Source organism: Mycothermus thermophilus (assembly GCF_041956435.1).
Source record: "Mycothermus thermophilus strain CBS 625.91 unplaced genomic scaffold VTJ04scaffold_2, whole genome shotgun sequence".
Classification (NCBI taxonomy): Eukaryota; Fungi; Ascomycota; class Sordariomycetes; order Sordariales; family Chaetomiaceae; genus Mycothermus; species Mycothermus thermophilus.
In genome coordinates, this window is record NW_027191428.1 from 92,141 (window position 1) to 113,220 (window position 21,080).

General features: G+C 56.4%; 10 protein-coding genes across 10 annotated transcripts; 5 read left to right on the plus strand and 5 right to left on the minus strand.

Moving 5' to 3' along the window:
* Positions 1-279: 279 nt before the first annotated feature.
* Positions 280-2,890, minus strand: VTJ04DRAFT_2157 (uncharacterized protein; the record flags this gene model as incomplete). Its single annotated transcript, XM_069359915.1, has 7 exons — positions 280-394; positions 458-516; positions 575-1,342; positions 1,429-1,868; positions 1,930-2,286; positions 2,762-2,804; positions 2,867-2,890. The coding sequence occupies 7 exons, from the start codon at positions 2,888-2,890 to the stop codon at positions 280-282; spliced, it is 1,806 nt and encodes a 601-aa protein (XP_069220678.1).
* A 210-nt stretch (positions 2,891-3,100) lies between these two features.
* Positions 3,101-4,134, minus strand: VTJ04DRAFT_2158 (uncharacterized protein; the record flags this gene model as incomplete). Its single annotated transcript, XM_069359916.1, has 2 exons — positions 3,101-3,864; positions 4,011-4,134. 2 exons carry the CDS (start codon positions 4,132-4,134, stop codon positions 3,101-3,103), a joined length of 888 nt encoding a protein of 295 aa, XP_069220679.1.
* A 922-nt stretch (positions 4,135-5,056) lies between these two features.
* Positions 5,057-5,526, minus strand: VTJ04DRAFT_2159 (uncharacterized protein; the record flags this gene model as incomplete). The annotated part of the gene is made up of 4 exons (XM_069359917.1): positions 5,057-5,109; positions 5,200-5,250; positions 5,346-5,375; positions 5,478-5,526. 4 exons carry the CDS (start codon positions 5,524-5,526, stop codon positions 5,057-5,059), a joined length of 183 nt encoding a protein of 60 aa, XP_069220680.1.
* A 496-nt stretch (positions 5,527-6,022) lies between these two features.
* Positions 6,023-6,607, plus strand: VTJ04DRAFT_2160 (uncharacterized protein; the record flags this gene model as incomplete). The annotated part of the gene is made up of 2 exons (XM_069359919.1): positions 6,023-6,028; positions 6,215-6,607. The coding sequence occupies 2 exons, from the start codon at positions 6,023-6,025 to the stop codon at positions 6,605-6,607; spliced, it is 399 nt and encodes a 132-aa protein (XP_069220681.1).
* Positions 6,608-6,776: 169 nt separating this feature from the next.
* On the plus strand, positions 6,777-7,921 carry VTJ04DRAFT_2161 (uncharacterized protein; the record flags this gene model as incomplete). Its single annotated transcript, XM_069359920.1, has 2 exons — positions 6,777-7,377; positions 7,437-7,921. The coding sequence occupies 2 exons, from the start codon at positions 6,777-6,779 to the stop codon at positions 7,919-7,921; spliced, it is 1,086 nt and encodes a 361-aa protein (XP_069220682.1).
* A 416-nt stretch (positions 7,922-8,337) lies between these two features.
* On the minus strand, positions 8,338-9,683 carry VTJ04DRAFT_2162 (uncharacterized protein; the record flags this gene model as incomplete). The annotated part of the gene is made up of 3 exons (XM_069359921.1): positions 8,338-9,219; positions 9,294-9,479; positions 9,618-9,683. The coding sequence occupies 3 exons, from the start codon at positions 9,681-9,683 to the stop codon at positions 8,338-8,340; spliced, it is 1,134 nt and encodes a 377-aa protein (XP_069220683.1).
* A 489-nt stretch (positions 9,684-10,172) lies between these two features.
* On the plus strand, positions 10,173-10,864 carry VTJ04DRAFT_2163 (uncharacterized protein; the record flags this gene model as incomplete). The annotated part of the gene is made up of 2 exons (XM_069359922.1): positions 10,173-10,263; positions 10,329-10,864. 2 exons carry the CDS (start codon positions 10,173-10,175, stop codon positions 10,862-10,864), a joined length of 627 nt encoding a protein of 208 aa, XP_069220684.1.
* Positions 10,865-13,991: 3,127 nt separating this feature from the next.
* Positions 13,992-14,303, plus strand: VTJ04DRAFT_2164 (uncharacterized protein; the record flags this gene model as incomplete). The annotated part of the gene is made up of 1 exon (XM_069359923.1): positions 13,992-14,303. The coding sequence occupies one exon, from the start codon at positions 13,992-13,994 to the stop codon at positions 14,301-14,303; it is 312 nt and encodes a 103-aa protein (XP_069220685.1).
* A 41-nt stretch (positions 14,304-14,344) lies between these two features.
* VTJ04DRAFT_2165 (uncharacterized protein) lies at positions 14,345-15,381 on the plus strand (the record flags this gene model as incomplete). The annotated part of the gene is made up of 4 exons (XM_069359924.1): positions 14,345-14,395; positions 14,461-14,788; positions 14,850-14,959; positions 15,028-15,381. The coding sequence occupies 4 exons, from the start codon at positions 14,345-14,347 to the stop codon at positions 15,379-15,381; spliced, it is 843 nt and encodes a 280-aa protein (XP_069220686.1).
* Positions 15,382-16,314: 933 nt separating this feature from the next.
* Positions 16,315-18,926, minus strand: VTJ04DRAFT_2166 (uncharacterized protein; the record flags this gene model as incomplete). Its single annotated transcript, XM_069359925.1, has 4 exons — positions 16,315-17,739; positions 17,787-18,394; positions 18,458-18,718; positions 18,770-18,926. 4 exons carry the CDS (start codon positions 18,924-18,926, stop codon positions 16,315-16,317), a joined length of 2,451 nt encoding a protein of 816 aa, XP_069220687.1.
* Positions 18,927-21,080: the final 2,154 nt, after the last annotated feature.

A 21,080-nucleotide genomic window follows, 5' to 3' on the forward strand; every position in this document is an offset into this window, starting at 1 on the left:
GGGCCGCGCCGTCACCACGGCATGTTGACCATCCTTAGCCGACTGGTACGTTTCATGACGGGACGGAAAGGGTATGTGCCTCTTCCTCTAAGTCTCGCGCCCAGCCCGATTTGACCCCAGGGGTGAGTGCGAAGGGATCACACGGGCATGGACGGGCACCGGTCCGGATGCTGTGTAGCCACAGAGATGCATCACTCTGAGGTCGAGCGGAGAAATCTCAGGTAAGTAGGTAGTTATTACAGGTCATCACACTACAGCCATGGTGACACAGACTGCAGGTTAAGACCGCCCAACCCGACACAGACGGTCTCCGACCTGCTTCCAACGATCATTACCCACGCAAGGCGTGCACCAGAAGACGTCGTTGGGGTCAACCGCCCGCTTGATAGAAAGTCTGTGATGGCACCAGGTTAGTAGGCGGCAGGGCTCTGGTCGGAAGAAGAGGGAAAATACGTACAGCCGCGGGTAGTTCACCCCCCAGAACTCGTGCTGCCAGTTCGGTTCCTCAGGGTTGGCCTGGAAGATGTCAGTTAATGGTCCACTGCCCTCATCAATCCCCAACGTCAACACCTACCTCGTTGATATACGACCCCATCCCCGGCGCCAACTCCCTCATCGCCTGTGTACGATACTTTACCTTCTCCTTCGCCTCCTTCAGCGCCGTAGCATTCAGCGGCGGGTACGAAGCCCCCGCGATGGCATGGACATACGCCTTCCTCCACGCAGGCAACACCGCATTCCCGAGACCCGAGATGTTCTCCGCCGGCGAGTCATGCACGCCCTTCCCCGAAACCAGGTGCGCAATGGCCATGTCGTCGCCGGCAAACCGCTCCAGCGCAAACGACAGCGCCGTGACGTTCCGCGTCAGGGCGTTCTTGTCCAACAGGCGCGAGCCCATCCACAAGTTGCCGCCCGCGGGCGTCACGTCGTAGTGCCGCTCGAACCAGGCAAGGAAAGTCGGGAAGGACTCGGTCTGGTAATCCACAAAGAACACGCCCGGCCAGGTTTGCTGGACGTGGTTGAGGATAGGCTCCCAAAGGGCGCGCAGCTTCTCCGGGGTCGAGTCCAGCATCGCGCCACCAAAAAACAGGCCGCCGAGGGGTCCCTTGATGTCGCCCATCCCGCCGGGGAGCTCGCCGCCGCCCAGGATGAAGCTGTAGCCGGACACGCCCGAGTCAGAGAGAGAAGGGTACTTGCTCAGAACGTAGGCTGCCATGTCGAAGATGCGGCGCTTGTCGGAGAGGTCTTGAGTGAGGATGACGACGCTAACGTAGTCCAGCTTGGGGGAGGGGAAGGTGCGAACAGTAATGGAGGTGAGGACGCCGAAGGTTGAGCCGCCTCCCTTTTGGACAGATAGGTGTTATGTTAGCTAACCTGGACTTGAACCATGACCAAATACGCAGCGGTGAAATGACAACAAAGACTTACACCCCTGACGGCCCAAAACAAATCCCGATTCTGACACGCATTGGCCGTGACAATCTCCCCTTTCGCCGTCACCAACTCCACCTCCAAGACCTGATCCGCCGACAGCCCATGCGTCGGGGACAAAAGCCCATGGCCGGCGCCGGTCATGAACCCGCCAAGCGAGACCGACTTTGCCCCGCCGCCGACGGTCGTCAGGTTCAAGGCGTCCAGGGCGCGGTACACATCATACATGGGCGTGCCAGCACCAACTGTCACGGCGGTGATCCGGCTGATGACTTGCCCGCCACCACCGGTCCTGCAACCTTGGGGACGGAATGAGGTATGGGTCTGGACGGACTTGAGGTGGTGAGTCCAGATGGACAAGGAATTGGGCGCCACGGAGCGGCCGAGGAAGTCATGGCCGCTGCTCTTGATGACGAGGCGGATGTTGTGGTTTGCGGCTGGGTGTGTTAGTGTACGGACCCTGCATATGTTCATACCAAGATTAGCGGAAAGACTTACCAAACTGCACCCCCAACTGCACATGTCTCGGCTCCGTCGCGTTGATCACATAAACCGGATACCCCTGACCCGTGCACGGGGCTCCCTCGATGGGGAGACAAGTGTCGTTGGTCCAGTTGTTCCAGTCCACCGACACAGGATCGGCCTGATGGAACTCAAACGTCGGCCAGCCCTGGATGACTGCGGCGCATTGCGGCGAGTTGAACCCGGCCCTGTGACAAACGGCTGCCGGGGGATTCGGCTGCAGGAGCCTTCCTCCTAGGGTAGTGTTGAAGCGCTTCCATTCATTGAGGGACGGCCAGCCCGGAGTGCCGGGGACGGCTTTGCAAGATGTTGAGGGCCTTGGCTGGACAGTTGCTGTGCCAAGGGCGACAAAAAGGGTTTGAAGGATCAACCCCAAACCACCGTATGAGAGCGGCATGGTGGGATGAGGCTATGAGCCAGTCAATGACAATGAAGAATTGACTCCGTCCCTAAGTCTTGTCGGGAATCGAGAGCTCTGCTGTGATGAGATGAGCAGGCCTCTAAGCGATGGCCTGAAGAGAAGACGGGGAATTTATACCCATCTCTAGCCTTGAACAACCATCTCAACTTGCTGTTACTTCAAACCATACACTATCCACATCGCTCTGTATACTCGGCTCTCGCCGTATTCCTCGCATTCGCCTCCGGTTCGGCCACAGGGCTGTGGCTGACAGGTCTCGGCGTATTCTTGGCCCGACAGCATATACCGAGGGCAGCGAAGGCAGTCAGACTCTCCCGCAGCCGTATGATCTTGTTGTCGGTAAGTACGATAGAGTAGGATTGCAGTGCAATAGGCGAAACGACAAACCATTTGATCCAGATATCTGGAACTGGCGAGCGCGGGGAGCCAACTGCGCCGCTTACGTTAGCAGACCATCTCAACGATGATTTCTTGAGACTTTGGGAGCTTCACCATGATCCGGGGGTTCAAGAACATCTGTTGGGCTGGCGACAGTGTGAGATTGCTGACCTGTCTGTGACTCCCAACAGTCCTTAAAATGGATGTCTATTGATCTATCTCTCACGCTGTAGAACCATAGAACCAACCAACCAACCAACCGTGCCGCCGTGCTACCACCAGTTCTATATCGGTCTCTAGAGGTAGTCAGAATTACGGAGTTATGCCCGAGGCCAAGTCTCACTCACGCTACAGCTTAACCTCCCCCTCTTTCTCCCCCTTCGCCTCGACCGCCTTCTTGATAAACGCCGCCAACGCCATCGCCCACTCCTTCGTGATCGGCACGTAGTGCCCTCCCGGGTGCGTCACCACCACCGCATCCTCACAGACATCCACCAACGCCCTGCTCCGGCTCTCTTCCACCACCGTATCCAGGCTCCCAATAAAGTGCAACGTCGGGGTCTTAATCTTCGGCTCATAAAGCCACGCCAAATCCGCCGGCACTGCGCGGAACCCGCTATAGCTCACCGCAAAGGTAAGCGCCCTCCCACCGTTCGCCTCCCGCACAGCACTCAACCACCCGGCGTGCTCGGAGTCCTCTCCGGAAGGGTTATGCGCCCCCTCCAACGCCGCGGCCAGCATCCCCGCCACGCAACCGCCCTGGCTGAAGCCAATGACCCCGTCCACCCCGCCGGCTTCCCGCGCCGCCTCAGCCACGCGCTCCATCCCCTCGCGCAGGAAGCGGAACTTGCCTGACGCCTCGTCCTTGCGGAACCACGCCCAGGCGTCGATATCCTGCTCCTCGGCGTCCGGAGGGGCAGCGGAGCCGCCTTCTTCGCTGCTCTGCTGCGGCCGCCGCGCCTCGTACCCCGGGATGTCGCGGGGCAGGAGGCGGTTGGGAGCGGTTGGGTAGAACATTACCGGCGCGAGGCCGGACGGGGCGAGGGCTTTGGCGACGAGTTTTTCGAGGGCGCGGGTTTTGGCGCGGAAGAGAGGCCCGGATTGGGTGTAGCCTGAAGGGTTGGTGTCAGTGAGTTTGGTCGTCTCATGCATGCTTGTAAAAGGATGAGATGGCCCCAAGGAATTGGGTAACAAATGCACATCACCGTGGTCTATGCCCCAAGAGGCCAGAATCAAGTGACAGCAAGAGGAAGCATACCATGAAGCATCAAAATCCGCACCTCCCTCTTCGTCTTGGGGGTGCTGGTGCCGGTTCGCGGAGTAGAAGCCCTTGAGGAGGGGGTGTCTGTCCGCGACGGCGGTTGTGTGGCCGTGTCGCCCATGGTGTTGTGTGAAATAGCCCTCGAGCAGGAAATCAGACGTGACAGCGGTGGACGTGCACAATATCCCGACGCAGTGGCGACGGTTCGCAGCATGGACTGAGTTGGATGAGAGAAGTGATGGTTCAGATGAAGATGCATATGAGATGAAACCAGAGAATTAGGCTGAGCTTATCCGTTGGTAGTGGGGCAGTTCGGCGAGTCAAATCAGGATCGCCGAGGTACAAGAAACACCAAGTTGACTTGGAATAAATCTAAAAAAAATCTATTTAATTGAAGAACATAATTACAGCGATGTCATAGTGAAGGCGACGAGTCAAGTCTAAGAGGAACGGAATGAGCGGAGGAGATTGTGCGGATCCATACGTGGATGGAGACATGGTCGAGCATTTGCTGAGCAACAGCGGATGTCGAGCATCAAGCATGATAGAATGCAAATATGTAACCTCTACTGATTCCCAGCATGTCCAAGAGTATCATAACGAACTCTCCATGCGGGCGCCCAGCAACGGGTTGTAGTTGATCTCTGCCAGGAGCGAAAACATCCAGCTCAACAGGGAACATGTGCTGGATGCCGATACCACACGCCGAAACGGCATGTGAACTGGCAGTCGCTGAGGTTTCCCACAGCTGATTGATCATACATTAGATGATCGTTATCACACCCTAAGGGCGTAGATCAGAGCTCTCCACTCTACTGGGGTCAGGCTGTCCATGTAGCCAAACCGCGCTTGGCTTCCTGATATCACACCTGCCCACGCGCGGGGGACGGGGTCAACAGCTCAATTGACGATGGCTGCGGGTCTATGATACAAGTCCCATTGCAGGACAACTCGTCGGGATATCGTTTCGGCAGTAGAATAGTCGCGTCGTCTATCTCGTCCCGGACATCTCGTCACCGCTCCAACCCCCCACCTCCAAAACTCTAGTGCTTGGCCTTCGCGTTGGGATTCCGCGGGTCGTTCTTGAACTCGGGAGCTGCGGTCGTGCGGTCAGCATGTGCTCTGGTCCATCCATCTAATGTGTCGAGCTCGACAACGGGCGAGTGCGGAGCGGGGGTCTTCGTACTGTTCATCATGGCGTTCTGGGCCGAGTTGATGCCGTACCCGATAACGAGAGCTGAGGAGGCGATGTTAGCGTCTGCGCAACGTACGAATCCCGCGAAGGACTGCTGGTCGTTCACGGAGGTGTCGAGCAGAGAGGGACTGGCATACCGGCAGCCAGGAACGGAGCCATGGGACGCACTGCGGGCTCTGTCAGTCATTTCCATCATTCCGATGCAGTCGGGATTGTCAGCGGCAGCAACAGCGCCGACGAAGCGATCGCGTAGGGGTCAATTGACGTACACACTGGCGTCGGGAACTTCTTGAGCGGGGTGACACCGAACCAAGACATGTTGACGGATGTTGTTGGCGGTGACGACGCGGAGGAGAGGTTGGCTGTGGTGAGAGGAGGGTTTGTCAGAAGCAGAAAGCGAGCGTTTTTCGGATCCCGGCTTCTTCCACCAAACCAGGGTCGGAGGATGGTTTGTGCCTTGATTCTCAGGTTGTAGAATGGTCTTGGCAAGGCATCAACAAGACCCCTCCAGACTGACCCCACCTCAGGCCCTGAGGTCCATGCTCCACTTCATCCCCCGATCGGTGGATCTCTCCATCAGCTTGCGGGGCCGCATTTGTGGAAACGATTCTCCGGCTTCCACTTGCCAGGCTCCAGCTGGACGCGACACGTTGTGACATCATATACTTCCCCCGCATGGGCTCCTCTGACACCAAGCACCAAGCTGGAGCACCAGCTGGGGCGGGACTGGGCATCATGGTCGTTCCAGACCCCGGCAGCTCGAACCAGCTGACCACCCAGACGAGACCATGAAAGCCAGGAGGAGCTTCTATCTATGTACGTAAGTACTTGTAGCTTAGGTCCCAGATATCCAGCTTGTGCAGCTTGTAGGTGGCAAGCTGGGCAACAAGCTTCCAACCGAGAACCTCTTGAACCGCAGCATCTCCTCCTCTTCCTCCCACTCTGCACTCTGCATCGCAACCCTTCCCGTGCCTAAGTTACTGGACCTTCCAATCCCATTATAAAGTGCGGGGTGGTCAGGTCAGGTCGGCTGGTGACACCCGTCTTGTGTGCCCAATTACCCTGCCTTCTTCCCCTCCTCTTTGTGTCTGCCGTTTCTCTTTTCCATCTCCGTCTTCCTACGAGAAAGCTCAATTCAGCATCCGGTTTTCCGTTTTCCGTCCCTGCCTGCATCCGTCAGAAAGGGTGGTCGGTGTGCCTGACAGCTGCTGCTGCTTCTGTCCTGCTGCTTCTGCCACTGCTGTCCTTCACAAGCTGCCCGCTGTCCGCCGACAGTCAATCCCCTTCTGCCGGCCTGCCTGTTTCGTTGAACGTCTCGTCTGTTTCTGAATCGACTCCTTTCTCGCACCACACGGTCCGCTTCATCGAACGATACTCGGCAACCGATCCATCTCCTTAACACGTCGACGTCGAAACTCGGTGTGCCTCTGTTTACTTCCCTGCCAACACCCAATCAACCAGCTGTTGTTGTGCACCCCTCCATTTGGGTTTCGCACATATACCAGCAACAGCTACCCCGCCTTCTTCGCCGAGCGACCGCATTTCCTCCTCCTCCCCTTACGAGAACCATGCTTTCTACGCGGCTCGTCCGCGCCGCGGCGGCCGCTCGCCCGGCCCCAACTGCCCGGCTCTTCTCGACCTTCCCTGCGCTGCGCAGCGCCCGCATCCCCAGCCTGGGCGACATCCAACCCGACCAGCAGGAGACCTTCAACACCCGGCAGAAGAAGTTCCGCGAGCAGCTTGTGGAGGCGCAGAAGCAGCGAGAAGCCAGTGGGTTTGCCTCGTCCTCTCCCAGTTCTTCCACCGCTCCCTACTCGCCCAATGCCCCTCAGGGCCTGGGATCGCTGAGCACGGCGCCTCGCGCAACAGGAACCGCCGCCCAGGCCGCCCAGCAGGAGCCCGAGCGCAAGGGCGGCATCATGTCCAACCTGCTCTACGGCACCAAGGAGGGCCGCGAGCTCGACGCCCAGATCGAGGCCAGCTTCAGCCAGGTGCTCGCCCGCGGTAAGTACGTGCACCAGATCGAGTTCCACACGGTCAAGCCCGACTGCGTCGACGAGTATGTCGGTCTGGTGGGGCATTGGTATCCGAAAATTGCGAACTCGCCCGAGACAAAGGTGCACCTGGTTGGCAGCTGGAGGACCGAGGTGGGCGACTGCGATACGTTTGGTAAGCATTGCCGAATCACAGCATCCCTTAATAGCAAAGAAGCTAACGCTATAACACAGTCCACATCTGGGAGTACCAACGCTACCACGGCTTCCACGCCTCCCTCCACACCATCTCGCAATTTCCCGACTACCCCGAAGTCGACCGCAAGCTCCGCAAACTCATCACCAGCCGCCGCACCTCCCTGATGCAAGAGTTCAGCTTCTGGCCCACGACCCCGCCGCGCCAGCTCGGCGGCCTCTTCGAGCTGCGCTCCTACACGCTCCACCCCGGCAACCTGCTCGAGTGGGAGACGCACTGGCGGCGCGGGCTCAAGGCGCGGCGCGAGGTGATGGAGGGCGTGGGCGCCTGGTTCGTGCAGATCGGCGACCTCAACACGGTCCACCACCTGTGGCAGTTCGCCGACCTCGAGGAACGCAAGATCCGCCGTGAGCAGAGCTGGCGCATAGAAGGCTGGGCCGAGACGGTGCACAAGACGGTTCCTCTGATCCAGGACATGAAGAGCAGGATTCTGGTGGCTATGCCTTGGTCGCCTGTGGCCTGAGATGGAATGACTAGCTCCGTGTTTCAGGCCCATGGTGTGGACTTTGAAGGGCAAGAGTTGGTATGTTAGTATGGAATGCGTCTTGTTGAGTCGTGTCTGTCTGTACATAGCGTGTATGGCTGAGCGTTGGTTGGTGCGGTGTGCTACTGCTACTGCTACGGGTGTACTGGGACAGTGAGGTGATCATAGGCGTGAATGAGATCTGGAGTATTGCATTGCGGAATTCTCACTCGATGGCCTGACGTGTCTTGTGGATTGTACGTATGGAAAGATATGCCACCAAGTCAGCATTTCAACTATCCAAATTCCATACCATGGGACAGTTCGACCAGCCAAATATGAACACAGCAACTTCGCCTAAGTACTCCTTATACCCCTATTTCCATGCAAAACATCCCTGAGTCTCTCCTCCGCCACTACCCATCCCTGTCTTCATCCCACTCCTCCCCCAACACAGCCGCAAGATTCCTTCTCGCCAGCGCCAGCGTGTTCGCGAGCGCCGTCAGCTTGGCCGACAAGGACATCAAGCTCGGGTCTGCCGTCTCCACCCTCACCTTCTCTCTGACGTACACATCCACCGACCTCGTCCTCGTCCCCGAAAGGGGCACATGCACCGGCCCAGCCGCCGCCGCTGCCATCCCAGGCGACCCCCTGGGCCCCGTCACCAACGCCGAAGAAGTGTCGTGGTTGCAGCAATACCCAAACACCCTCTCCGCCTCGTCGTGCTCGAGCCTCCGTGCCGTGCCGATCGCCAGCGCGAGCTTGGTGCCAAAGTTCAACGGCGCGTCCGCCGGCTCGAGAGTGCGCAGCCACAGCACCAGGCTAGCGTCCTGCACGCTGAGGTGGAAGCTGAGCGCCGGGTGCGTAGAACCGGGATGCGGCTGCGCAAGGGGAGGGGTGAAGTGCGAGGGGGCCGCGGAGCGGGTTGTCCAGGTCGGGTCGTTGCCGGTGCTGGAGATGCCTCCGCTGGCGCCGGTGGTGGTGGTTGAGGAAGGACCTTTGAGTTGGGCGGATGCTTCGGCGAGGGATTGGGCGAGGAGGCGGAGTTGGGCGGAGAGGAATTGGGGCGGCGGGAGGTCGGTTGGGAGGTGCGGGGAGCGTTTGCTGGTGGTGGTGGTGGATGTCGGGGCTGGGCTGGAGCCGGAGGATGGGTAGGAGTAGGCGAGGGTGAGGGTGAGCAGGTCGATGGAGTGGTTGAGGAGCGAATGGAGGGTGGTGAGGGGTGCGAGATGGATGGGATGGTCCGGGTTGATGGTGAGGGTTTGGTGTGGTAGGGTGCGCATGCGCAGGTGGATGGTCTGTCCAGACGAGGCATGTCAGCTTGGAACGCCATATTGAGGGAGCCACACATTGACGAGGATGGGATACGAACCCCGCGGACAATTCGGGTGCCGACACGTGTGATGGTGCCCTTGACGATCTCGTTCCGGGGAGTGCTCAGCACGAGGGTGTTGCCATGGTCGATGGGCGCGAGGAGCGCATAGCAATCCTCGAGGCCATGCTTCAGGTTGATCAAGGTCTCGTGGAGCTCGTCGACGAGCCAGTCGAGCTCGCGTTTCTGTGGCGGGTCAAGAGGGTTGATTAGCACCCAGGACGATTCCACTTCCACTTCGGCCATGGTGGCGCTCATGGTGTTCTGAGCTTCATCTCAACCGACGACTGGCTGGTGTGGGACGATGGGACGAGACACACTCACCTCGGCAGCGTCGACGGCAGCTTTAAGCTCGTCGGGGGCAACATGTGGCCAGATTTCCACAGCCATGGCGATGACCTGTCCAGATTATCGTGGCCTCGTACGTGTGTGATAGGCACCCATATTTTGAGCAGGGTTATGGCGTCGTTGACAGATGCCTGACTGTCAAAGAGTGTGAATCGCGATTGGGGCGCGGAAAGAGCTGTCGTTGGAGCTGGGATGGCATGATGACGAAATCCCGCCAGGCACTTGTCCAGAACAGGCAAGCGGTCAGACCAAGCAAACCCAGACAAACGGTTCCCCAGATCTTGGCTTGGGTTTGCCCCACAGCATCTCACATGTTCTGCAACGAAATCCTGACTTCCATCACGGCTTCATTCCTGGTCGGCCCAACAGCCCACTTAGGTATACGCTGAGAACACTGCTCTCAATCTTTAGGATCTTTTGTCATTATCAGTAGACTATTGATCTCATTACTGAGGCGCTGCAGCAACGTTTATTTCCTGTTTTCCTGCGCCAACCAGCCGTGTCGGTCAACAGACCTGAACCTCCACCATCATGGCCTCATCCTCATCCAAGGCCGATGACACCCAGGACATCAAGCCACTGGTCAACAAGCCAGATTCAAAACTGCCACCAATCCCAAAAGGTACGCTCTATCTCTCCGTTCCGCCATTGACGCAACCTCCCAATCTAACCTTCCCCTCGTCTCAGGCGCTCGAATCCATAAACGGCCACTCCCAGTGCCCGCGACGACGACGCGCATCCGTCGCAATGCTCCCACCCCATCCCTAACCGCTGCCGACCCAGACGGGTACACTCCACCCCCGCGCGCCTCTCACACCGTGGTCATCAAAGTCTCCTCCGGCGCAGCATTCATGAGCCTTGTGCGCCGCGTGCGCAAGGCTCTCGAAAAAGCCCCTCGGAGACAAGCAACCCGGGGGTTGCCTCTCGCTGCGCGCATGGCTGCGCTGAAAGTTGTGCGACAGCCGATGCCAGGAGGCGGAGAGGAACCGATTCAGGACGCCCTGGACGATGTGGTTCTCGTCGCGACAGGGAAGGCGATTGCGCGCGCAGTCGAAGTGGCCGGGTTTTTCACGCGAGAGAAGGATTTGGCAGTGTTATTACGGACACGGTCAGTGCGCGCCGTCGACGACGTGGTGGCGGCGGATGATGACGCCGATGTCGAGGACCAAGTGCGTGTGAGGGGTCTGAGCTGTGTGGAAGTTGGGATTCGATGGTTGGCGTAGTACGGGTCGAGTATGGTGAGGCTCCTTCAGCCGGCGGGAGGAGGGAATCATTTGCTCACCCGAAATGTGTGATTATTGTTGAGCGGGAAAGGTAAAGGGCTTGGTCACTTCGTGAGAAGAGGAATTGTTTTATGGATTCTTTGGCTGGAATTGTATTGTACGAGCAGCATACGGGGTGCATGGGTGGCGTTTGGGTCGGGCATGGTATGGGCTTCTTCGGAGTTGGGGAGACGGTTGAATGTTGGTTACCTGACATTGTCTGGATCTTTCAGGCCTTGCAGCATTCACGGCTGGCGTTGTATCAATGGGGATAGAACCTATCATTTGAGCATATGCCACAGGATATATCCTGGTACGTCGTCTGGTAAGGAAAGACAATGAGAAGGGCACATTGTGTTGGTCGCGCGGCGGGCTTGGAAACGAGGTACCTGATCCAACGCAGGCGTCCAAAATCCAAGCAACAAGGACAACGCCGCGACGGGACGACTGGCGACAGACATCTCGGATGTTCATCCTGGCTGCGTAACACCGCTGCGTCAGGCCCTCGCCCTACATCGAGACGACGAGCGAGACCGATCGTACGTTGACTCCCATCTCGAAACAAAACCCTGATCAACCAAACATCGCTGACAGAGAGCAACGCCCAACCCGAAACGGCGAAGCCGCGCCGCGTCGCGCGTCAGTTTTAGCGCCCGTCCGCCTGAAACCGGCCTCACCAGGCCGCCCAACTGTGGCTTGTGGCCTGGCGTTTTCGCTGCCTGTCCGTTGACGCAACCAACCAACTCGTTACCTAAACCGGCTCAACCAAACCCACGGTTCGCACAGCTGTCTGACTGAGGAAGAGATGAAAGCTGACGGAAAAACGGAAATTGTCTGCTTTCTTCCGTCAGGGCTCACTTCTCTCGGACTTCTCCAGCTCGCCAAGGGCCGCATGAACTACCCGTCGTCATCCACCGCATATATTACACAATGACATCCGGAAATCAAAAGTCATTTTGGCGGACACCGCGACGTGGCACACAACGGCTGGGGCACGACCGGGTCCAGAGTCTGGGGTTTCGCGGCCAGAAGACGCGTCAGAGCCCAACTGCCCCATCTACACTACCGTTACTGAGGTGTCATGGGTTCACGCCAGGGTTTTCCGGCGTTTCCACTGCTCACGCAATCTTGGGGATATGCGGTGTCAGAGATTTGAACTCTGCGATGCGCGATGCTGGAGACTCCCAGGGCAGCATCCGTCTCAGCACACCTTTGACGGCTGTCCCGACGAAACGCAACGGAGGACATTCTGGAAGTTTTGGGTTCATCAAAGACCAGCCATGGAACGGACGACGCAACGCTCCACAAGCGAACCAGAATCACCCAAAAAATGGCGCGCGAAAGAGGAAAACTCTTCACGAGCCGTCAAAAAATCTGGGGAATCTCGCTTGACCAGCAGAGCGAGCTCCGGGATGCGGACCTTTGCGCTGAACCCAAGCGGGAGCGACAAGACTTGCACCCAAGACACCTAGATGGCACGTCATGCCAGGCACACCAATCATCGACAGCGCACCAAAATTGCCCAGCAAGTAGAGCTGCAATAATCCCCGCGCCGCCAAAATCAATCTCATGTTGACCATGCTATGCTCCCGCGACTTGCGGCAGTTGTGGAAAAAAGGAGATGTCTGACTGGGATGCTCTCATCAGCGGGAGGTTCCGTGTCATAGCAAAAAGCAGAGCCTCATGTCAGCATCTCACCCCATCGATGACACAGCGCGACGACCAGCAGAACGCAGAAGAAACCGAAACAAGATGCCGGCTCACGGCGCAGTTTGTTCCTGCGGTGTCCCCGCGGCGGCAGAGCTCAGTGAGAGCGGTTGATCGAGGCCCAACTGAACACGTGCCGGCTTGGGCAGGCAGAGCATACTTTTTTTGGCCAAGCGCGGCGGCCCAAGGTTGCATTTCACCGCGCTGCGCACTGTCGCTCTGGGCCGCCTGTAATTTCCCGTCCTTTTTTTGAGTTTGAAACCATGCACAAGCCACCGCAAACAACCCATGGATGATGACTCTGTTCCATGTTAGTTGAGCATGCGGTCAGCGACCTGACCGGAAGTTCTACGGAGTAGTTCGGTGGCAACGAGACAGACCGCTCAGGAGAGGAAGAGATGAGGTTGATGATTTCCATGAGTGGAGTTGCACTCTCACCGTTGGGCGCTTGTTTCCTCTTCAGCAACCGGCAATGAACGCATTGGACAAGCGGAAGGTGGGAGCTGCCCCTGCCGAGACACGCAGGTCCCGCTTAAGCTCGTGGCACCACTGCCGGATTAGGCAAGAACAGGGGTGCTTTCTCCCGTAGTCGTTGTTGCCGACTCGCCTGCTGGCCATTGTTCGGCTGCTTCCAAAAAGCTTGGCATCTCCAGGCGCAATTTGCCCAAACCCACGCTTGTCGACGCTTCTGCCGCTGCCGACCCCAGACGCCCACACCGCAGACGGACCAGGCCCCGGTCTGCCCCAGGACAACCAGGGGCCCGGGGTCTCCAAAGCGCGGACGGAAGCACAGCTCACAGCACCAAGAGCACGCCATGTCAGCAAGGGCCAGCGGTGGGAAGCCAGGGCATCGTGGGCTTCCCGCTCGGTTTGAGATCGGCGCCGCCCTGCTGCCGCTCTGCCGCCCCGGTCCTCCCTCCCGTCCCCCCTTCGCCCTCACCTTACCCTCCCTCCGTTTTTCGTCAAACACCTTAGACTTCGTTGGCAAAGTCTTCCCGTCTTTCCTTTCCTCCTTCTTTCCTCAACCCATCCCGTCTCCTTGGAGCGCATTTCCGATCCTGAATACTCGACGTATTCAGAACTGTCATTCTTTCTTGCGCTTTGCTCCGACGCCCGTCTTTCTCGTTTCGCGCGACATATTGACGCCTTTTGCTTCACGCTACATACCACTACTGCCACCGGCATTTTTGTCCAGAGATTTGGAACAGCGATTGTTTCGTTTCGTTGTGGACATCACGACGACGGTTCTGCGACTTCAGGGTTAGAACTCACCCTCGAAAAGCAGTCAACTCCCGCTCTTGTTTACATCGCCATCACCTTTGGGGCCTTCGCTTCGTCGATTTCTGCCCATTTTTCACACCACTACTACCAAACAAACAAGATGCGTCTTCCGTCGCTCATCGCTGCTCTGCTTCTTCCCCTCGCGGCCGTCCTCGCCGAGGAGGATATGACCACCACCACCAGGACCCGCACCATGACTCTTACCGAGACCATCACGCTGTCGCGCGTGAGCCAGACCTCGGTCGCCACCACCGTCACCACCCCTGCGGCGAGCAGCACCGCTGACGCTTCTGCGGAGGAGACTGCGGAGGCGTCCTCGACTTCTTCCGAGAACGCCGCCCCGACTCTCGGCCCGGTTGCCCATGCGGCGGCCGTCGCTGTTGCCGGCGTCGTTGCTGCGGCGCTTCTTTAAACGACTTTCTACCTGTCGCCGGTGAGAGGTGGGCGGGTAAGATGGACGCCGAAACCCGTCACGTCTGCGCCGGTATCCGTCAGGGATTTTTCGTCGGGAAACATCCCGATCCAACTTCTGCGATGCCAGCATCAACGCCATTTATTTCTTTTTTCAGGCGAATCGTTTCGAAAAGTTCTTTCAACCGGTTGGCACCTTCAAACTTGACGATGGTACTGGACAAGGAGGAGTGGTGATCCAATGTTGGAACTGGTCTCTTCCGCCTTGGCGACTTGACGAAGAGTGTCCCTCGACCGACGACAACTCTCGATTCCCTGCGCCGTCATCCCTCACCAACCTCTCGTCCTCCAGCCCGAGTTGGCTGCCTTCCGCCGTTTTTAATTTTTCGTTCTGTTCTCCCGGCGATGCATATCGGCACCCTCATTCGGCCTCAACTACGTTTTCTTCACGATCTCGTCTGGCCCTCGAACCGCTTGCGGCATCCCGTCAGCATTTGATACCCCTTTTCATCACATTTCACTTCGACATGTTGACTTTTTTATGGAGTCGGCCATGGCCACTTGGCCAGCCAGTTCAACAACCACTTCGATTCCTCCGAGGGTGCAGACGAGATTCCCGAGATGAGGCGCCAGATGCTAACCGGCTGGACTCTTTTTGTTCCTTCTTACATTCTACTTATCTCTTTTTTTGTTTTATTGGGGGATGAACGCATGATGATATGGAGGCGATCTTGGCTCTTGCAACAACGGAATTCTTGAAGGTTGGGATATTAGGGCAGGAGGGGCAGCGTCAGGATCGAACTGCCATTTCACGGCGCAGGTTTTGGGGTTGTTTATTTGTTTGTTTGGTTTATTTGGATGAGAAACACCACAAAAAGCAGGCAAGCTGCTTCTGCAATGAGGGATATGAAGATGAGATGTTTTACACTCTTGGGGACGGTGCTGTTGCTGTTGCTGTTGCTGTTGCTGTTGCTGCATGGATGGATGCACGTTTGTTGGATTGTTGTGTTCCCTTCACCCTTTCCTCACTTCCACTGACAACTCCCTTTGTTGGCTTTTGCCAACATCCCTTCACTTGACCTTTTCCTATCTTACCTTTTGATCTATTCTCCCTACCATGCTTTGCTTATATCTTCCCTTTCACCTCGGTCGATACCCCTTTTTGTCTGCTTCTTCCTGCCCAGCTCCATTCGACTTCGGCGGTTGGAGTTGTGGCAGCTCTGTTCAAGCTGTTCTTGAGTTTTGCGATCTTTTTTTGTTTGGTATTTACTCAGGCAGCTATTTAAATATTTTTTTTATTCACGCCTTTTTCCTGCTCCATGCCGTGTCCCTACTTTCGGTGTTTTCGACTTGGGTTCCGTGTGATGATATGATTTGTCTTGTTTCCTGCCGGCTATCTTCCCTTGAGTCGTCCGGAGATGTACATCCCTCGCATGAATGTGGAAGAACATCGTCACCTGCAGGGGCTGCAATCGAGTCACTCTTGAAATGTGACCCTTTCCGCCGTGTTGAAAAAGGGATCGACCTATTGGTTATGACTTCCTCACCTGAAGATCTTTGCCTTACCTGAGTCCAAGATGTCTTGTTGCCAACCTGGGGAAGCAGAGCGTTGATCACTGCCTCTTGAACTACGCATAGTCATGCCGATCTTGATCTTTGGGAAGGACAATAACCAGGTGAACGACCGTTTGAAGTAATAGCCGCTACGCATCTCAAGGGTCATCATCTTGAGCCTCACAAACGCCTTGAACAGGTGAGACACGCAACACGGCTGGGTAGCACTTCTTCATCACACCAAGCGCTCCATTTGACCTCAAGTGAACCTCAATTCTCGTCATATCATCACTACTAACCCACCAACCTGCGTCTGAGTAGTCCGTTGGAAGATCCCAACAACCTCAATTGCAAGCTAAGACGATTCTCTCCTCCCAGCTCATTCGGACCTGGAGTCAGGCTTTTTCTCTGCCCAATCAAGCCGACAGGGAAACACTCCTACAGCGCTCACTGCATCCTCAAACCCTCTCCGCTTCCACCTCATCATCATCATTATTATCATTATCACCTGGCACCGACCTAAACGCCGCCAGCGTGCTCGCAAACGTGGCCCTGTTCTGGTCCCACGTCGCCATGTCCTCGCCTCCCAACGTCACCATGCTCACCGACCCGATCGTGTTGAGGTTGTACACCTCTACGGCCGTATCATCATCGCCGCTGTCATCTCTGGACGACAACAATGCCGATGATGATAATGAAAATGAGGAGCTCTGCTCGACCGAAAAGATTCTGGCCTGGCAATTCTCCCCGGACTCTACCGTGCTGCAGGCGGTCGAGTAGTTATTAAAGAAGCTGTACAACCCCGCGCCAAAGACCACCACGTTTTTGGAATCCACCACGCGCAGGCCCCACGCCATGGCGCAGGGCGCGCCGCCGGGAAAGGTCGGGTCGTTCACGCACGCGGCGTCAAAGTCCGGGTCGTGGAGCGCCTCATTGCGCTCGGTAAACGGGTACGGCGCGAGGGGGTTGGGCTGGTAGTAGGGCGTTTCGGTCTGGATCTGGCCCATCCAGATGTCCTCGGCGTTGACGAGCTGGTACTGGTACAGCGCAAAGTGCTCGACGGAGCTGGCGACCAGCCAAATGCGGCGGCTGCCCTCGACGAGCAAACCTCGGCCGGCAAAGACGCTGATCTGCGTCGCGTTCCAGTCGTCAATGTCGTGGTCGGCCACCCAGATCCAGTTGTTCTCCATGTACAGGTTGCGCGCGGTGGGCGTGATGTGCATGCCCATGTACGCAGCCACGCAGTTGGGGTTGATGTAGTTGAATTGCTCGGGTGTCTTGAGGCATTCGTTGACTTGGAGGGAGGATCCCGTGAAGCCGCCGATGCGGACGTGGACGTCCCAGAGGCCGGAGGGGGTTTGGCCTCCGCTGCAAAGGTCGTCAGAAACTTGGGTCTCGAGGTTGTACTGGATGCCGATGGCGCCAGCGGTCGGGCCTTGGGTGGACACAATCACGTCGCTGATCTCGACGAAGCCGACGTCACCAGGTTCGCCAATTTTGACAACGGGCCGTGGGTTGCTGGGATCTGAAAACTTCTCGCCAACCCCCAGGATCACTGTGGCAAGGCTCTCGCCAACAATCCGAATGTTGGGGGGAATAAAGACGGTGTCGGTGACCTTGTAGTGTCCGGCATCCAGGAAGACGATGGCCAGACTGCCAGCCGCAGCCCGGAAGAGCTCATTAAGAGCCTTGGTATCATCAGTTTCCCCGTCTCCGGCAGCATGAGCATCTCGAGCAGAAACAAATGCTGAGGCGGGCACGTCCTCGTAGGTCGGCTTTGAGCGTTCGTAATAACGATCCCCATGCTTCAGGTGGGCAGGCTGAGAGAAGTCGAACGAACGGCCTTCGACCAGCGAAGGTCCCCTGGGGGCATAGGTGTTGCCCTGTCTCGAGATGGTTAGCAACTTGTGTTGGAAAAGGTGTGGCGGACACTTGCCATCGCGTAACCGGTGTCGTAAACGACGCCATTTCCATCTCCCAAAAGGATGGGTTGCCCATCAGCACTCTCCAAGACTGTCGGGACGTTCTTGTACTCCACATTCTCGATCACCAACGACCCAAGTCCAGTGGCGTTCCCGGGAGCGCGGCTCGTGACTATAGCCTTTTCGACGTTGCTGAACGTGCTGTCAAGGAGGGTAACGGAGCCGATATCTGTCGACGACATGTCGATACCCACGCGGCAGTCGACAATGTTGAGCGATTTATAGGTCCAGCCCCAGTTCCAGATTTGCTGGATGGCAGTATCCGAGCCGTAAAAGCTCAAGTTCCGCATCGTGAACTGTTGGTTGCCGAACTGGGCGCCATATTTGCCGCCGTAGAAAACAAGGTCGGCCATGAGACCTCCACTGCCCTCTTCCATGAAGATGCCTGTGTGTTCTAGATCGACTCCGGTCGCCATCTTGAAGACACAGTTTTGGACAACAGTAGCCTGGGACGAAGGCCAGTGAAGGCTAGCTGCCGAGCCCGGGACATCGGTGATGTCGAAGACAAGATTGCGGATTTGGCGGAAGAAGTTGTTTGTGGACTGGAAGTTGAGCTCTGCGAAGGAGGAGACACTGTCAGTGAGGTAATGGAATTAAGTAGTGATAAAACTCCACTTACTGCCATTGCTCTGGTAAGGATTTGTCTCAATCATGGCCAAAAGGCCGGTCGGGAAGGAAGAAGAAGCCTTGATGACAGGCATGTCGGTGGGATCGCCGATCATCTGGGTATAGTAGTAGCCGACGATGGGGTTGGAGACGATGTACGTCCCAGGAGGAAAGTATATAATTGCCGGAGTAGTGGTCGAGCCGGCACAGGTCTTACCGCCACAGCGGCCTCCGTCACTGATGGCAGCGTTGATGGCGATCGTGTCATCGGTCACTAGAAAAGTGGTCAGCCAGGTTCCAAGCAGGAGAGTGCTGGTAGGCTTACCTCCATCTCCTTTGGCTCCCCAATCCTTCACATTGCGGAAAACCTTGTACTCAGGGACAATGCTGTAGGGTGCGACGCCCTGACGCTTGAGGTCTTCCATCCAGTAGGCCGCCTGGACGACGGCCAGGACCGCCCAGAGGGCGAGGAGAAACCTCATGGTGAGCTGTACTGGCAGTTGCCGAAGACGATTATGAGACTGCCAATGGTTCAGCTGAATTGAGGAGACTTAGTTGAGAGAAGGAGTGTTATCGAGAGAAAACTAAGTGCAAGATGATCGCCGAAGACAGGATGGTGGTGAGAAAAATTTTGGGTGAATGGTCTAGTTGCTATGCAACCCGAAAGTAAGAGAGGTGTTGTGAAGTTAATTGAAGAAATCTCAAGGTCGGTGAGGTGAGTGAGAAGAGTGAAATGCAGCAGTGAGTGTGAGAGGAGAAGTGGGAGGAGTTGTGTCGAGCCGAAACACCAGTAAATGACCGTGTAACTGGAAGGGGCGTACCTGCCCACACTGGTCTCCATGAAAGCCCCAAACAGGACTGTGCCCTTACCTGACTTTTGTGTGTTCAGGCCATTCCGCCTGAGGCATCCTTGGACGTCTAGAGGTATTCGAACGATGACATGATGAGGGTGGCAGCGGAGAATATTATGATTTCATACACAACTTGACTACCATTGCAATGGGGAGCATTGATTGATGTCTCTTCCTCATCAGCTCTTGTTGCTCGAGACTTTAATTGCCCTCAGGAAATGACCTGGCAGTGACACATTTCTTCCAAAGGACGTCCTTCAGGTTGCAATGGCTCCAAATATTGATCAGGGACTTGTTGGACCTCAGCTCAGTTGTCTTCATGGATTTAAATCCTTGACCATCGGGTGTTGTGACATGACACACGCATTGGATGCGATTTCGGGAGCACATTACCGCTGCCAGTTTATTTACTTGCATTCAGGGGTTGACGTCGGAGTTGGCGTCAGAAAAACCCAAACATTACAGCCATCCACAAGAGTCTATGCAATTGCGTTTCCGTCAAATGGAAAATGAAGCTCAAGGCATGAAGTAAGCATTGTCATTCACTGTCTTTCTATTGTTAAGGTACTTTGTACCACTTTAGCCTCTTTGCCACGACGTTCCCGTGTCACACAGACAAAGGACTGACCTCCCCAGGCAGGGTGCTTGATGCCTGGGTCGTCAACTTGATATGGACCTCCACGCTGTATCGCTTCTCATCATCAATCTTTCCAAGTAGCACCATGGGCGGATGGAACCTGACTTATTCTGAAGAGTCATACTTACTTCTACTCTCCAACCATGTCAACCTCTGGAGCTACAGAACCTCTTCAACCTAAACCGCCTCGTCCCGACGCAGCTCCAAGCCCGTGTCCTCGTTCTACATCCGCGCATGATAAGGGCGGACCAACAATTTCGTCGTTCCTTCGACGCCTCACTGCCAACTCTGATGAGGGCGAGGATTACTTGGCTGATGTATGCATTGTTTCTTGACCAAGTCATGGTCAACCGAATCTCACGGACCAGGCTGTTGTCCTGGGGCTTGTATGGAAAGCCAGAAGGACCAAGGTAGGACAATCCCGATACTCTTGTGCTGTCCAGACTTTCTGACAATGATTCCATCTCGAGGACTGGAAGTACTTGAAGCAACCTCAAGCCCTGTTTGTCCCGCCCCCGTCAGGCTTGGGACGGGGAAATCAGGGTTGCGCAGGGGGAACATTGGATGGATTGCACCGACGAATGGCATTGACGAAAGGGACAATGTCTTAGATTCATACGGATGGTCTTCAGTGTTCAAATTTGTGGCTTCGTCTCGAAGTGCACTGAAGGTGACGACACTGAGGATTCTCCGGGTTTCGGGACAAAAACGGCATTCAAAGACATTCTTAGGTTCCCTTTCATTTTGGCTGAGCATTTGGTTTGATCTCAGGAGCAACGATATTCCAAAGCATGCAAAGTTTTATCTGGCAACTGCAGACCCAAGAAAAGCTTCCAAGAATCGTCCGATGTCATCTGAAGTCTGTGGAGCATCCAATTCCGGGTGGACCTCCAAGATCCGGACCGTCCGCGCCGTTCGGGTCCGAGCGCCAAGCCCGGAACAGTGGGTCTTCTTTTGTGGGGCAGTTCGCAGGTTCGAGGCCCGGGGCCCACTTAAACCCAATTGATGGCCCCACCCAGAAGTTTTCCTGCGAGCTTTGGAACCGCGTCAAAGCTTCCAGAGCTCAGCTTTCTTCATCGCAAAACTGCGGCTTTCGGCTTCCTCCAATTCAACCTCACTTGCCATCAACCCGTCAGTTTAGACACGGC